The sequence below is a fragment of the Papaver somniferum genome, chromosome 4, assembly GCF_003573695.1.
Source record: "Papaver somniferum cultivar HN1 chromosome 4, ASM357369v1, whole genome shotgun sequence".
In the NCBI taxonomy this organism is placed as follows: domain Eukaryota; kingdom Viridiplantae; phylum Streptophyta; class Magnoliopsida; order Ranunculales; family Papaveraceae; genus Papaver; species Papaver somniferum.
Genome location: NC_039361.1, coordinates 53,090,903 through 53,104,674, shown reverse-complemented (window position 1 = coordinate 53,104,674; position 13,772 = coordinate 53,090,903). Strand labels below are relative to the sequence as shown.

The following is a 13,772-nucleotide window of genomic DNA, read 5'->3' as shown; positions in this document are numbered from 1 at the left end:
CCTACGCCTCAATCAAGCGCGCATTATACCTCCGTTTCATTAAGACGCATATTATAAACACGCTCCATCAGGAAACGTGGGTATAAGTTCCGTCCCGTATCAAGCGTGGGTATAAGTTACGCTTCACCAAATTTTGGTCTTCTCCCACTACGCTTGAACACACAGAATACCAAATTTTTTTGACTTTTAGTCTGGCTTTTGGTATTTGGTCCGTCTCATGACTGTGGTTGCTCTAATGTGAGAAATCAAGCTTTTGGATTTCAATTTCTTCTTTGTAAAGCTTTTTTAAGATCCACCGGAAATTGGACAGTTTTGAAGTTCAAACACAAAAAGTAAATTACTTCAAATGAAACAAAGAACTACAGCAGTTGCATTAAAAAGGACAGAAAATGTTCTTTGTTCATTTTTACTTGCCACTAGTAATGATGATCCTCCTATAGAATCTAGATCTTAGACTGGCTACCCCCTACCTCATCAATGCTCGTGAATTGGAAATAATGTTAACCTAAGGAATAGCAACAAGTCCAGCTTTTGCTAGAATAATTGAAAAGCATCTAAAGGAAATACATTCTTCTTAGTTGACTGTTAGAGGCCTACAAGCATCATGTATCTGCTTAATGAGACTGCAGTAACCTGGATTTTGTTACATTGAACAGTGAACATTAAAAAAAACACAACCTAGTAAAATACAGTGTTATTACAACTTCTCTGAGGATGGTTCACAATGCGTAGAACTCAATGGATAGGGGAGGTTGAAGTTACAGCAGATACATCAAACAAAAAACAAAAGATTTACAGTGCTCTTACAATTACAATGCTCTTAATTAACATTCTGTCAGTAAACACGCATACATACATTATATGGATATATTGCAATCCAGCCAAGTCATGATTCACCATATTCTTTTAATGCGTCTTCTTTGAACCTCTGTCCTTCGCCAAACTCTCTTTATCCCTTGCAGAAATAATACGCACTTTTAAAATCACGAAGCATTTTATTGAAGCAAGGAGATACAGAAACCATTTCCTTGGAAACTGCAAATGACTTTTTGTACTGTAGTTCAGAATAGTGTTTTACAAGCGGGACAATATCTTACCAGCCTAATCTTTCTCCTTGAGTGCTTTTATTATAAAAAGGAAACTCGAAGAGGAATACTGCTTTAAACCATCCTGGCAGATTGGTATACAATATTGGTGGCAATGGAATGAGGGGGCTGGAACAAAAAAATCATAGAAGCAATTAGATTTCTTACTTAAGTCTTTCGATGATTACCAAAATCAAAGGACATTCTAGATTAGATCGAACCTGGTTGTTCTTTTGTAGTGCTTGTATTCTTCCACATTACCAAACTTCTTATTTGCTGATTCCTACAAAAATGTGTTTCACAGCGAGATAAATCAAAATATTTTCAGTTCGTAATTACAGTGGTAAACTAAGATGCGGCATATCTGAAAAAAGTACCTCGAGTAATGGAATGCCACTGACGAAAAGAAGCAGAAGAGTAAGGAAGATTGGTCCAAAAATTACAAGCCATTCAGCTCCCTTCAGTACAGGGGTTGAAGCAATGAAAACTCCCCACCAAAGGAGAATCTGTAAATAATAGTTCAAATAAGAAACCCAAAGGACGAAACCTTCTTATGAAAAAATTGTACATAAGAACTTGTGATATGTGTATATATGAGTGCCATCTTACTTCTCCAAAATAATTTGGATGACGAGAGAAACTCCAAACCCCAACATTGCACCATTTCCCTCTGCTCTCAGGAGAATTCTTGAATTTCAGTTTTTGTTGATCTGCCGTAGCTTCAACCACAAGGCCAACTAACCAAAGAATCCACCCAATTATATCTGCTGCTTGAATAGATGGATCTCTGTCACTTGCATTTACAACTGTTACAGGCAAACTCACAGTCCATACCCACACAGCCTGTTATAAAGCTCGCAATGAGAACATGTCAACAGGTTTGTTGAATCTTTTTCGGTTAATTGAAATTAAACTAACGTCAAAATTCAGTAGTAAAATAAACTCCACAAGACTTGTAATAAGATGAAGCGATTATTTAGGGTTCAATATCAAATAACCTGCAATATCCAGAAAACTGCCAATTTGCCAATATTAGACCGATAGTCGTCGAAACGGCGATCTTCCCCCCACTGTAAGATCCTAATAACATCCAGAAAACCAATTGTCAGCAGCATAGGTAAGAGTATATTTATAATTGTGTTGTTACTATCAGAATGTAACAAAATTTCAGTTACAAAATTCAATGGCAACACTGTAAATCATTTTAACATTGTGTTCTCGCCTGTTAAGATGTGGATCAAGCAATTATTACGAATAAGAAAACGACACATGAAAATTGCGACAAAATTCGTAACCATTATATGATCCAATCATTACGATTCAGATAGCAAGCACATGAGATGGCACAATTGTAACCTTTATCATGGGATAAGTATAAAATAACTAGATAAATCTGCACCTAGTAGTATTCAGGCAAAGAAACATAACACCAGTAAATTATGAAGGAAAATGTCCTCATGCCTGAAGTAATTTCCTTCTTACCTCATTAGTAGAAATAACCCCAAACGGATGCCCCAAATCACCACGAACAACGTCAAGACTACCTGAAAAGTAGAGCAAGTCCAGACAATTTGTACCTCAATGAAAGATCATGGAATTAAAACACAGAGTTGACAACTTATGTATGAACTATCTTGTGTAAACCATGTGAAGGTGTGTCACTAAGTGATGCTTCATATTTTCAACCTAAAGGGAAACCCATTATGGTTACATATAAACTCAGTAGGTGAGAACTATACCTGTCTTAAATTCCATGCTCCTTTGACAACTAAAGTCAATACTGCGATTATAATAAAGTTTGTGCTTCCTGCATGACATAAATAAGTACATAATCCCCCAAAAATGATTAGTAAAACAACCGATAAATTGATTTATAGAGTGGTTTAAGTTTTCCGATATAATTAGATACAAATTGTTATCCATGTTGTATCACACTTAAAACTTGGTATACTACGAGTGCAAGTACAACTAAATAAGATAGCAATTGAATTTTTTCATTAAGAACTTGACTTGGAAACCACGTGATCTATCTGTATGACTATATCTAATGCCTCCCCTAACAACGCAAATCAAGTCTTACAACTCATTAGAATCCTACTAGAAATAAGTTCCTAACGTCATCAGCCGCTGGAATACAAAGTACATCCAATTTGCTCCGAACCATTGGGAAATTGAGTTCTAACCCATGTACCAAACAATCTATTCCGCAGAATCCACACTAAATTAATTGTTCCCATGTTTTTCCCAGCATTGAATTCAGTATAGCAGGCAGCAAGAACCCTCAAACTATTGCGCCAATCTCAACAAAGATCGTGTGTTTTCTTAAGTAAATCCTACAAAAAGTCCTAACCACCACATCCCAAAATAAAAAATGTGCTATACGACTCATTTTAACGTTATCTCTATTCCAAAATTACTTCTTCGGTGAGTTCAAAGAAGATAAACTTACCAGCAAAATCAGTGATTTTATCAAACTTCAAAAGAGCTGTGATTATGAAGAAAATGAACTGATAACCCACCTGTAAATTTCACAAACACATAGTCAGTACTACTATTCTTCCACTAACTAGACGGAGAGACAGAGAGCCAAGAGTTGTATATACTTACTGTAACAAGAGCTGTGAGAGCTAAGAAATGAGAATCAAGAACTGTTCCCATTTTAATTTTATTTTCAGAACCCAAAACTGAATTTGGAGGGTAAAATTACGGGGGATGTTTTAAAATAAGGAATTTCAACTCACTCGCCCACTTTGAAAAATCATATTTGTGCTTTGCTTGTTGACTGATGTGTGGAGTATATTTAAACACGAATCGTTTGTCTAGGCTAGGCTGTCCGCGAACCACCCTCTTCTTTCTAATAATCACTTACTCTCAAAAGTGTGTATACATTACTTACTTCTTATATCAGTTGAATCTGTCCGTTTTAACTCGGCCTGTTTCTATTTAATACAAAATCTTGAAAGTTCAGTCAGTTTCAACTCAAAACCTAAACCCCCTCCTAAATTTCCAAAAACCCTAATTCTTCCATTTGGAGAAGAGAATCATCATGTCTACATATCTATGGAGGAAATATTCAGAACATGTGTATTCAAAATGGGAGAAAACACTTGTATGGGATATGATTGATCCATATAGAAGACCTAAATCTTTTAAACCACTTATTATGATTTATGTCGCTACATTTTATTCTGGAGTTATTGGTTCTGCAATCACTGAACAAGTTTATAAGGAGTAATATTGGGAAGAGCATCCTGGAGAAGCAGCTCCTCTCATGCAGCCAAAGTTCTACTATGGTCCTTGGAAGGTTCATAGGGAGGACCACATGCCTAAACAATGAAGTATGGAGGTATGCTACTAAAGTCTCCCATTAGCATTCTGAATGATGCCATTTGTTCTTGTCATTGCCACTTACAATTAAAAGAAGCCATTTGTTCTTGTGATTACCATTTATATTTATATTTATAAATAAAAGAAGTTTCAGGGTTGTACTGAAAGCTTATATAGTGTTCTTGTGCAAGGCTGACAATCTTAGTGTATTAATTTTTTTTGTTTTTGCACTTGAATGCCTGTTAGAACAAGAAAGTACTTAGAAATATAGCTTCATTTACAACATAGATTTCTGATTTCCCGATTTTGGTTGTACTATGATAGAAGCTGCTGACTAGTACTCTTGGTTCATAAAAGTAACCAAATGAAGTAAAATTACAGGTAGACTAGTGTATATGGGGGTATAGTTGAAAAATCAAGCGGGTGCAATCGAAACTTTATCGACTTCAACAATGTACTCGAGAGTTGAAAATGGAGGGATTTGAATTCCTGGACCCAACTCTGCACCATTCTCTCCGAAACCCAAACTAGGAGGAATTATAACTCTTCTTTTGCCTCCTAATTTCATTGTCCTTAAAACAGATTCTATACCTTCACACATTCCTCTGGTATAAGGCCTTGAACCCATTATAAGAGCCAATGGTCTCTTATCTTTTTCGAATGTGTCCACAAAAACTTCATTTTTGCCTTGAACATTTCCTTTTAGATCGATTACAATTAGGTCTCCTTGCCTTGGAGTTGCACCACCTCCGACTCTCATTTCGTAATACCTGATTCCATTAGGAAGCAACACTTCGACCTCCTTCTCCACATCCCTACAAGACGATTAAATGTATGCTGAACTTAGAGGAATAATAATGTACACTAATTTGTTTTAGGAAAAATTTAAAAATATTGTGTATTACTACAGGAAGAACCATCACTACACGCTAAAGAGATGCCTACTTTAAACAGAAAATTTTCTCAAGTGAGGGCACATATAATCTTGAAGATCTAATCAAGCTGCTCAATCGTGGATTCAAAGAGACGTCTGTGTACGCTAACCGTCATATTTGCAATTTGAAATTGCTCTTTACGAATTTATGTAATGATAACATTAAAGCCATTAACACTAGAACTCAACCAGGTTGCAACAGAAATAGAAGGCAATGCAAGTCTTATACAGGAATAAATATAATTTGGACTGACCTGGTATTTGCTTCTTGTTCTGAGACTTCTAGGCGAGTTTTGATCTGCTCAGAGATTACACCAACAGCGAGAAAACCAACCCATGCAAGACCAGCACCAAGTCCAAACCTCCTTGTTAATGATGATGCTATCCAATCCGTAGATTCAGCTTTGGTAGGTTTTTGTTTCGGTGAATTTACACCTAGCGGTGACTGTTGATCAGCGGAAGTTATCCGTAAAGATGATGAAGATTGAGGCTGAAGTTTTTGTGGTGTTGTTGGGGACGGCTCTGGTTGTGAGGGTGTTGCAGAAGGCCCTGGTTGTTGTGGCGGAGGTGTTTGTGAAGATGATGATAGGAGCTGAATTCTGTTGATGGGGTGAGAAATTGAAGGTGGAGACCCAAAAATGGTAGCCATTATCTCCAGGAAGTAAACTGGTTACAGAATTTAGGATAAATGGATAAAACTAGTAAGAGATCAACTGGCAACTACAGCTATCAAATAATAAATACCTTATCTTTCTGATTTTCTCGTCTGTGGTGTACCTCCATTCTCTTTTTACCCCCACCTATCTAGTGCTGTCAAATGTTTGGCACCTGTTTACTGTTTTCTGTTTTACATAATTCATTACTTCATCTGAAATCTTATAATGCTATGACCAGGTCTGGTGATGGTGTAATACCAAGGAACCGGAAAAGGACCCTGACAGGATAAAATCTGACACCTGGTAGAAAATCAACTGGAACAATTGATTAACCAATTTTTCACCCGTATATTGTTGCAAACAAATATTCACAATGGCCTTTTCAACAACAAGCCAAAAATACAAGACATGAAAATCAATGAATAGATCGCTTGGTTCCAAACCAGAAGAATATGTTGATCATGATCTTCGATCAATCTCATTTTTCTTGCTTACATTTGCTCAAATGATTTCATGACAGTCCTACGTGTTTCTTTTATCTGTCAATGCTGTATATGTATGCCGCTGGGTCCTCGTGCAGATTGGGTTTCCTAATCTCACGGTTCTACTTTTAAGTTGCTCATTCTTCTGTGGCCTGTGAATGGCGAACCTTCTCCTGCCCACTGCTTCTTGGTCTAGGCACTTGAGAATTTGTAATAGGCTTCTGTAATGGCTTCAAAGCTGCCATGATCTCCGCAAATGAAGGTCGTAACTTGGGATTTCTACAATGTCCCCGAAAGCAAGCCATTAAAGTCTGTTAACAGAAATATGTTCCAGTAATGCCATATTGACTGCATGACTTCTCCATTGCTGAGAGCACATGCAGTGAGCTATCAATGCTTTTATGCATTCTTATTATAGAAACTAAAAAGCACAGATTTAACCAATAGTAGATATACTCACGTCTGCCAACATTTCTGTATAATATCTGCAACTACAGGATCCATGTCATCTGGAACGTCAAGACGACGATGCTGAAACCCAACAGCTCCAACAACTTGCATGGGGTTCATCCCTCCCCATGGTTGTTGCATCGTACAAAGCTCCCACAATATCACGCCAAAGCTGTAAACATCACACCTGCACATTTCAGAACAAGTTGTCAGAAAATATTTTGGAAACTCCACGGATGTGTGCAAGAATTTCTGAAAGTTAACTGATATTCACTGGGAGGGAAGCAAATATACTTCTCATCTGAAGGTTCATTTCTTAATACTTCGGGAGCCATCCATTCAGCCTGAAAGCGAGAAAAAAAAAATTGGATCATGGAGATAAGGAACTAAGCTTCTCATTTTATCACAGCATGAACATGAAATAAGCTTCACCGATTTATTTTTTATCTATAATCTTTTCTCTGTTTTTCTTGCATAAACATGGATTGAGATAATAATGGGAAGAAAAAATTTGCACGAAAACAACTCACCGTCCCAGCGGTTGACCTTGAAGAGAGAAATGTGTTGTGCTTTATTCTCGATAATCCAAAATCACAAACCTTTATCATAGAAACAGTTCAACTTAGGCAAGTCATGCAGGTAAAGATATCTTACATACAACAGAGAACTGGATGTGAGGAAGAAAAAAATACCTTCACGACCCAATTTTTATCAACAAGAAGATTTGGTGACTTCAAATCACGATGAACTATAACTGGCGTACAACTATGCAAATAATTCATTCCCCGGGCCTGAAAATGAAAGTAAAGTTATTGATGGTGGAAATAAAAAAGTTTCAATGGAAATTATGCTGACAGTAGAAGTACGTGAAAAGCTAGATGATGGATCATACAACATCCAGGGCCATTCTCAATCGCCTCCGTTCGTCTACTTGACTGTTGGGCCGGTGAATTAACCTATACAAACTACCTCTGCAGAAGATAATGAGGAATTAGGTTTCGTTTCCAGGTCTGGATAGACAAAAGAGTTATATGAGTAGTTAAATTATCTTTCACTTGCCCAGACATTGTTCTAACATATCCTTCACACACAAGGATAATGTCAGAATTTGTTGGTATTAGAAGACAACACCTGGTTATGGATTACGATACACGTTGAACAACCATGTCTAGATAGTGGAGAATCTACATCCTCATTAGAAAGTTGATATAAGTTTACCAAAGTCAAGAGTTATCCATGCAAAAAATTTGACCATCTAAACATGACGGTAAGAATTGGTTCACCCACTTGAGTCTCATGCTAAACGATCGACCGAGTCATCCACTCAGTAATTGCACTACCTTGGTCGGAAAAGATTGGGTAACACCTAGATTCATATCAACACTATTGAACCCCATGAATTTTGCCGCGCAAACAGACCCAAAGCAATGGTATCCAATCATGTTGACCAGGAGAATCTATGCTCTAATTCATGCACTTCAGGTCAGATATTATGAGTGACAACATAAGACAGTTGTCAAGAAAAGATCTAAATAACTAGCATGAAATCAAGGAAATTCTATAGTGACAGTGAAGGAGGCATGTACAACCAACGTACCTAGGAAGAAATTCTGTTACGATTGAAAGATTTGGAGCACGAGTGACAGCTCCCATGAAGAGGACAACATTGGGATGGCGCAGTCTTTTCATAATCCGGACCTTGAAAAGCACAACTTTAGATGATCTTGCTAACTTTGTTGCTAACAAAGTTCTGTGTTCTACATATATTACAATGTTTGGGGAAGAGTGCGGGAGTGATGGAGTTACCTCACTTCTGAATTCTTCAAGCGCATCACCAGAAATGTCTTGGTCCAGAAACTTTTTAACAGCAACTTCCTAATAAAATGAATCACGCTTGACAGGTCAATAAATCTCTGAACAAACGATAGAAAATGGTTACAGGATTTTTGGTGGGGCTTAGTTAGTTATTGATGCAGAGAAGCTTTGACACGCTATCGGACAATGGTTTTTCCCTAGTAATTTCAAGGAACAAGGTCTTTCTCCTAACAAAATGAGGCTATGACATTTTTTTCCCTAGCAAGGTTAAAATCCGTCTATTTAGAAAAGACTAAGAAAGTACCACACAGATGACAGACTCTAAGAAATATAAAATTGCCAATATCAGTAGGAAACGCTAGAGAACTCACTGTTCCATGCCAATCTCCACGATATACTTCTCCATATGATCCTGAAGGAAAAAAATCCAACAGAGATGTGTTACACATGATGACAACATCTTGACGTTTCTCTGGTACGACATTTTCTGGAGTCAACTTTAAACAAGAAAACAGAACATATCAATACCTAGACCAATACGTTCACCCAAAGCCATGTCCTCCCACGGTATTTCCCACTCTGCAACGTCATCAAGTGCAATATCAGATCGTGTACTATCATTTCCTGCAGATCTATCCGAAACTCTCTCAGCTTCAGGAGACGCATCATGATCCCGATCACTACTTCCTCGTGTCTCATTTCCTGCACTATCCGCATTCTCGTCATCTCTAAGACAGTCCATGTTGTTGAAGGATGAAACACCACCAGCCAATTGGGCACAAATTTCCAATTGCTCATACTGTCTACTAACAGCTGCAGTCGTTGCAACAAACACAGCAGCAGTAGCAGTTGCTGCAGCTGCTACAGGATCTTCAAGTTTAGAATCCATACTCGATTTTGCTGCAGCAACAACCATAGTTGATGCAACCACAGCTGCTGTTGCAGCAGCGGCAGCAGCAGCAACTGGAACCTGTTTAGCAAATTTCACAGGGGAAGATGCCTGTCCTGATGAAGCTGATGCTTCAGAATCTGTTGGACTATTAATACCCAAACCCTCTATGGGCTTCAAATGTTCCAGTTGTGCTCTGGAAGGGGTTCCTTTTGCTTGTGTGCCTTGATAAGGAAGAGGTGGCAAGAAAATTCCTTGACCCTTTCGCCGGATACCATCTCTCCGCCTTCTCTCATTATCCTTTTCTATTTGTTTTTTCTCATCAAGAGCCATGGCATTCGCATGCTCATTATAAACCTCAGTAAACAAGTTGGGAGGTGCAATGACACCACTTTCGAGTAATACATCATGAAGTTTTTGAGCTAACTGAGGGTTCTCTTTCGCAGCATCAATCATGTATTGGGAAACATCCTTCACTTTCATTCTCCGTGCTGCAGGGGAACTAACGCCTTCAGTCCAGGAAGGAGATCTGGCATGCGTGTAGGGATAATTGGCACGGTTGGGTAGGTCTTGGGAGATAATAGCCTTCTCAAGGTTCACTGGATTTGTGAAATCATTGGGCAACTTTGTTTCCACCTCAGATTTAATCAGATAGTGCGAAGATTCTTGTGAAGACCCAATTCCAAGATCTTCTGTATGTCTTAACTCGTTTGAACCACCTGTAGTACCACTTAAGTCGTTTTCTGTGGGAACTACATTACCAGACCTTGACATCTTGTCCAAGTTCCCAAACTCGGAATATTCCCCTACAGAAGTTGTGACTTCACTGCTAGAAGAGGGTATTTGAGAGTAATCAACATCTCTAAGGTATGGATTAACAGGAAAATGTGGTTGTTCACATTCTATTTGAGGACTTGCCGCATCTGATGGGATAAGTGTCCCAGGGGCAGCCATCAGATCAATGATGTATTCCCTGTCAAATCAGAGTAATGAATACATATTAGAAACCACTTCTGTTAGATATTAGATTTACATCCTCTTGTATTGTATCTTAAACAAAAAACACATCTCAGCTGAAGCAAATAAAGATCCAATCAAACCTGGCAGACAATAAGGAAACCTTGAGGGGAAGGTATTACCTTCCATCATCAAGCCTTATGATATTCATTGCCACATCATGAGAACCAGTAGATTGCCGTCCTTTCACTAACGAGCAAGGAATGCCAACACTATCAGCCAAAACCTGCAACTCCGTTTAAAACAAAAAATTATTTCTTGATATTGCAATCGGTTAGTTCTCTTAAATGAAGAACACCCAATTAAATTGATTACATAAGATGATGAAGTATTCAAGAACTTTCAATCTATCCAGAAACTAATAATATCTGATCATTCAATTCATACAGCAATCTGTGATTTTAAATTATTAGTTAGGTCAAACAGACTGATGATTAGAAAGGAAGCAAGTACCTTAAAAAGAAGTGCACGATGACGGGCCAAACCAATAGTTAAAGAACCAAGAGGCAGCACCATGCTCCCAATATTTTCCCTTAAACGATTACTAAGATTTTTCCATGCTTTCAACATATTATCTGGATCCCCAACTGGTCCACCCATATAGTCAGCAACCAAAGAAGCAACTTTTTGCACCAATTCACTATCCACCAAACCTAAAGATTCCGACCTTGATTGTACAGCCATTACCAGAGCCTTCTGTTCAAGTTTTAACAGGTTGGCATCAGCACCCCTATTGACCAGCACTGCTTCCCGGCAGATGATATCTGACATTGGTGTTCCTTGAAGATCAACAAGGGAAGGCATCTTTTCAGATGTGGACTTCGCCAATATTCCATATAGGTCATAGAAACCATCCATAATCTTGTCATCGTAGCCAAGGGCGTTATAATTCTGTGAGGAATGGATAAATCTAAGATATAAGATAGGTTGGAAATGAAATATGCATGTACCAGAAAATAACCTCTGCAACACCTTAAACCTATGTTTCACTGGTAGACAATAGATTACGTATCATGAAAATCAGCTATTATATTGTTAGATATGAATAGATAGTAAAGGTAGAAAATCTATCTCTAAGTCCTGCCAATATAATTTATTAAACCACACTTAATCTATCCGACATAGTATATGCAGTTCAATTTATAAAGAAATACATAACCACTGTGGTATCACTTTATTGTAGTTCAGCATTGTTTCTTGCGAACTACTGAAAATAGGGTAAAATTTTAACTAGGAACTGAGTCAAGCTGAATTTTTGGATAGAGATCACATATTGTATGTGTGAGGTGCATCACTTCATACCAGACAAGCACACAAAATCCACCTTCCACACTATTGCACATCCAAGATAGTCTAAATACATTTGAATTTTACCCATTCTAAGCAGGATTAGACTGCCACATGTCCGATTTCGATCAACTTACCCTGTCACTTGTTCTAATTGACTAATTTCTATCACCCTTAAAGAGTGTTTGAATGTGAGTAGGTGATCTATTACCTATAGACCAGTAGGCCCTTGCCATATGTACTGCTACGAATCCCTGTAACAACGCAAGCTTATAAAGCAAGGTTGTTAACATTGCGTCGAAATGAAACCCTTAGGGCGAAGTAACAAGTTTAACATTGAGGGAAATGCTGTGGCGTGCCAATTACACTTGTTATCCTAGACAGTTTTACAGTTACATCTCCCTCGAAAAGCTTGAACTCTTAGCACAAGTGCTTGTTCACATTAGTCACGCCCTAAGTAGTAAAAAATTGACTAGCCTAGTGGATATTCACAATTACGTTTAAGTGAGTAACATCCACAGTATTGGAGCAAATAGCAGCCTCTTGATCAAACATAGAAATTTAGTTAAGAAGTTAGAGAGAGAAACTAACCCAATATCTATAAGCAATAACTTCAGCCGGAGTATTCTCAGGATGGCACGCACCCAAACTAATCTGCTTAACAGCTTCAATCTGAACCGCTTCTGGATCCTCCCTTGCACTCAACTCCAACGCAATTTGTACTTGGTATTCCTCTTCAACCTCAGGATCTCTGGAATTACTCGATTCAGAATCACGCCCTACCGATTCCAATGCAGCATCCAAAGCACTAATACTCAAAGTATCAATTGGACTTTCCCCTCTTCTCCCACCAACAACATTCAATGGTGTTGGACTTGAATTATGTCTATTAGTAACCGAATTCAACCAACCAGATAAACCAGAAAATGCCTTGTTCTGCTGATCAGTATGATGAGATGGAGATATCTTACTGGTTGTTGAACCATCATTATTATTATTATTACCCCTATTACTAGTATTTCTAGATGATACTGAACCAATACTATCTTCTGATTGGTTAGGCATAATATGTAACTTCTTTAGAATGTTCCTCATACTTAAATAACCTCTCCTCCTTTTCTAAACTTCGATGTTAAGGAAGTAATATTAACAAGAATAAGAGTATAGTCATATCAATCTCCATTAAACCTCAATCAACAGAACAACATCTAGCAGAAAATGAAAATGAACTGATCAATCTATTGTGTACCTGAAAATCAAAAAAAAATGGATTGCTGGAGAGGAATCGATCGTTGAAGTTTGCTATTGCTGCTGCTGCTGGTGGTGGTGTTTCATTTTTTTTTCTTCTTTTCGAGAGAGAGGAAGACTGGGAAAGAGCGAGAGATAGAGGGGCAAGTTGGAGTGTGGGACCTAATCAAGGACGACCCACTTGGGTATGGGTTGGCATTTGTGGTAAACAACACTGAATTCTATTTAGACTTTCTCCTATGCTTAAGTCTTGTTACCTTGTTTGTTTGTTTTTTATTTACTGAGATAAGTGTCCGTCTTTTTCCAGGAGTGTTTGTATGGGCAATGGAATGCATCAGCACCAAGTGCAGACTGCTGTGCGTGGCATAGTTCATTTTCTATAACATTTAACTATGACTTCTTTCAGTTGTGGTACATTTTGCGAATAATGTATGTACAAAAACATTGATTTGTGATACCCTCTCAGCACAAGATTCAATACTGAGACCAAGAGAGAACCAAATAGTTAACAGAGATCCTTCTTTGCTGTTAGTTCAATATGTGCGGGGATAGCTCCGTTGGGACTGAAGATTATTTCTCTTG

At 38.0% G+C, this 13,772-nt stretch overlaps 3 protein-coding genes across 7 annotated transcripts; all 3 read right to left on the bottom strand.

Annotated features, from left to right (window-relative positions):
* Positions 1-624: 624 nt before the first annotated feature.
* On the bottom strand, positions 625-3,857 carry LOC113275500. Of its 2 annotated transcripts, none has more exons than XM_026525016.1 (10): positions 3,693-3,857; positions 3,535-3,604; positions 2,825-2,892; positions 2,568-2,629; positions 2,084-2,165; positions 1,695-1,928; positions 1,463-1,591; positions 1,307-1,368; positions 1,098-1,214; positions 625-955 (listed from the first exon to the last, which is right to left on the bottom strand). In XM_026525016.1, exons 1-10 carry the CDS (start codon positions 3,741-3,743, stop codon positions 907-909), a joined length of 924 nt encoding a protein of 307 aa, XP_026380801.1. In that variant the 5' UTR covers positions 3,744-3,857; the 3' UTR covers positions 625-906. The 2 variants fall into 2 exon arrangements, with proteins under 2 accessions (XP_026380801.1, XP_026380802.1); XM_026525017.1 differs by having other exon boundaries at positions 625-947.
* Positions 3,858-4,617: 760 nt separating this feature from the next.
* LOC113275499 (peptidyl-prolyl cis-trans isomerase FKBP17-2, chloroplastic-like) lies at positions 4,618-6,062 on the bottom strand. The gene is made up of 2 exons (XM_026525015.1): positions 5,601-6,062; positions 4,618-5,227 (listed from the first exon to the last, which is right to left on the bottom strand). The coding sequence occupies exons 1-2, from the start codon at positions 5,993-5,995 to the stop codon at positions 4,828-4,830; spliced, it is 795 nt and encodes a 264-aa protein (XP_026380800.1). The 5' UTR covers positions 5,996-6,062; the 3' UTR covers positions 4,618-4,827.
* Positions 6,063-6,308: 246 nt separating this feature from the next.
* Positions 6,309-13,305, bottom strand: LOC113275497 (probable serine/threonine-protein kinase SIS8). 4 transcript variants are annotated; one of them, XM_026525012.1, is made up of 13 exons: positions 12,534-13,305; positions 11,109-11,546; positions 10,778-10,881; positions 9,278-10,611; positions 9,121-9,161; positions 8,741-8,809; positions 8,532-8,632; positions 7,827-7,905; positions 7,627-7,725; positions 7,465-7,533; positions 7,229-7,278; positions 6,945-7,121; positions 6,309-6,763 (listed from the first exon to the last, which is right to left on the bottom strand). In XM_026525012.1, exons 1-13 carry the CDS (start codon positions 13,035-13,037, stop codon positions 6,622-6,624), a joined length of 3,207 nt encoding a protein of 1,068 aa, XP_026380797.1. In that variant the 5' UTR covers positions 13,038-13,305; the 3' UTR covers positions 6,309-6,621. The 4 variants fall into 4 exon arrangements, 3 of the variants coding, with proteins under 3 accessions (XP_026380797.1, XP_026380798.1, XP_026380799.1); XR_003323627.1 differs by lacking the exons at positions 6,309-6,763; positions 6,945-7,121; positions 7,229-7,278; positions 7,827-7,905 and having other exon boundaries at positions 7,466-7,533; XM_026525013.1 differs by lacking the exons at positions 6,309-6,763; positions 6,945-7,121; positions 7,229-7,278; positions 7,465-7,533 and having other exon boundaries at positions 7,801-7,905.
* Between the last annotated feature and the right edge of the window lie 467 nt (positions 13,306-13,772).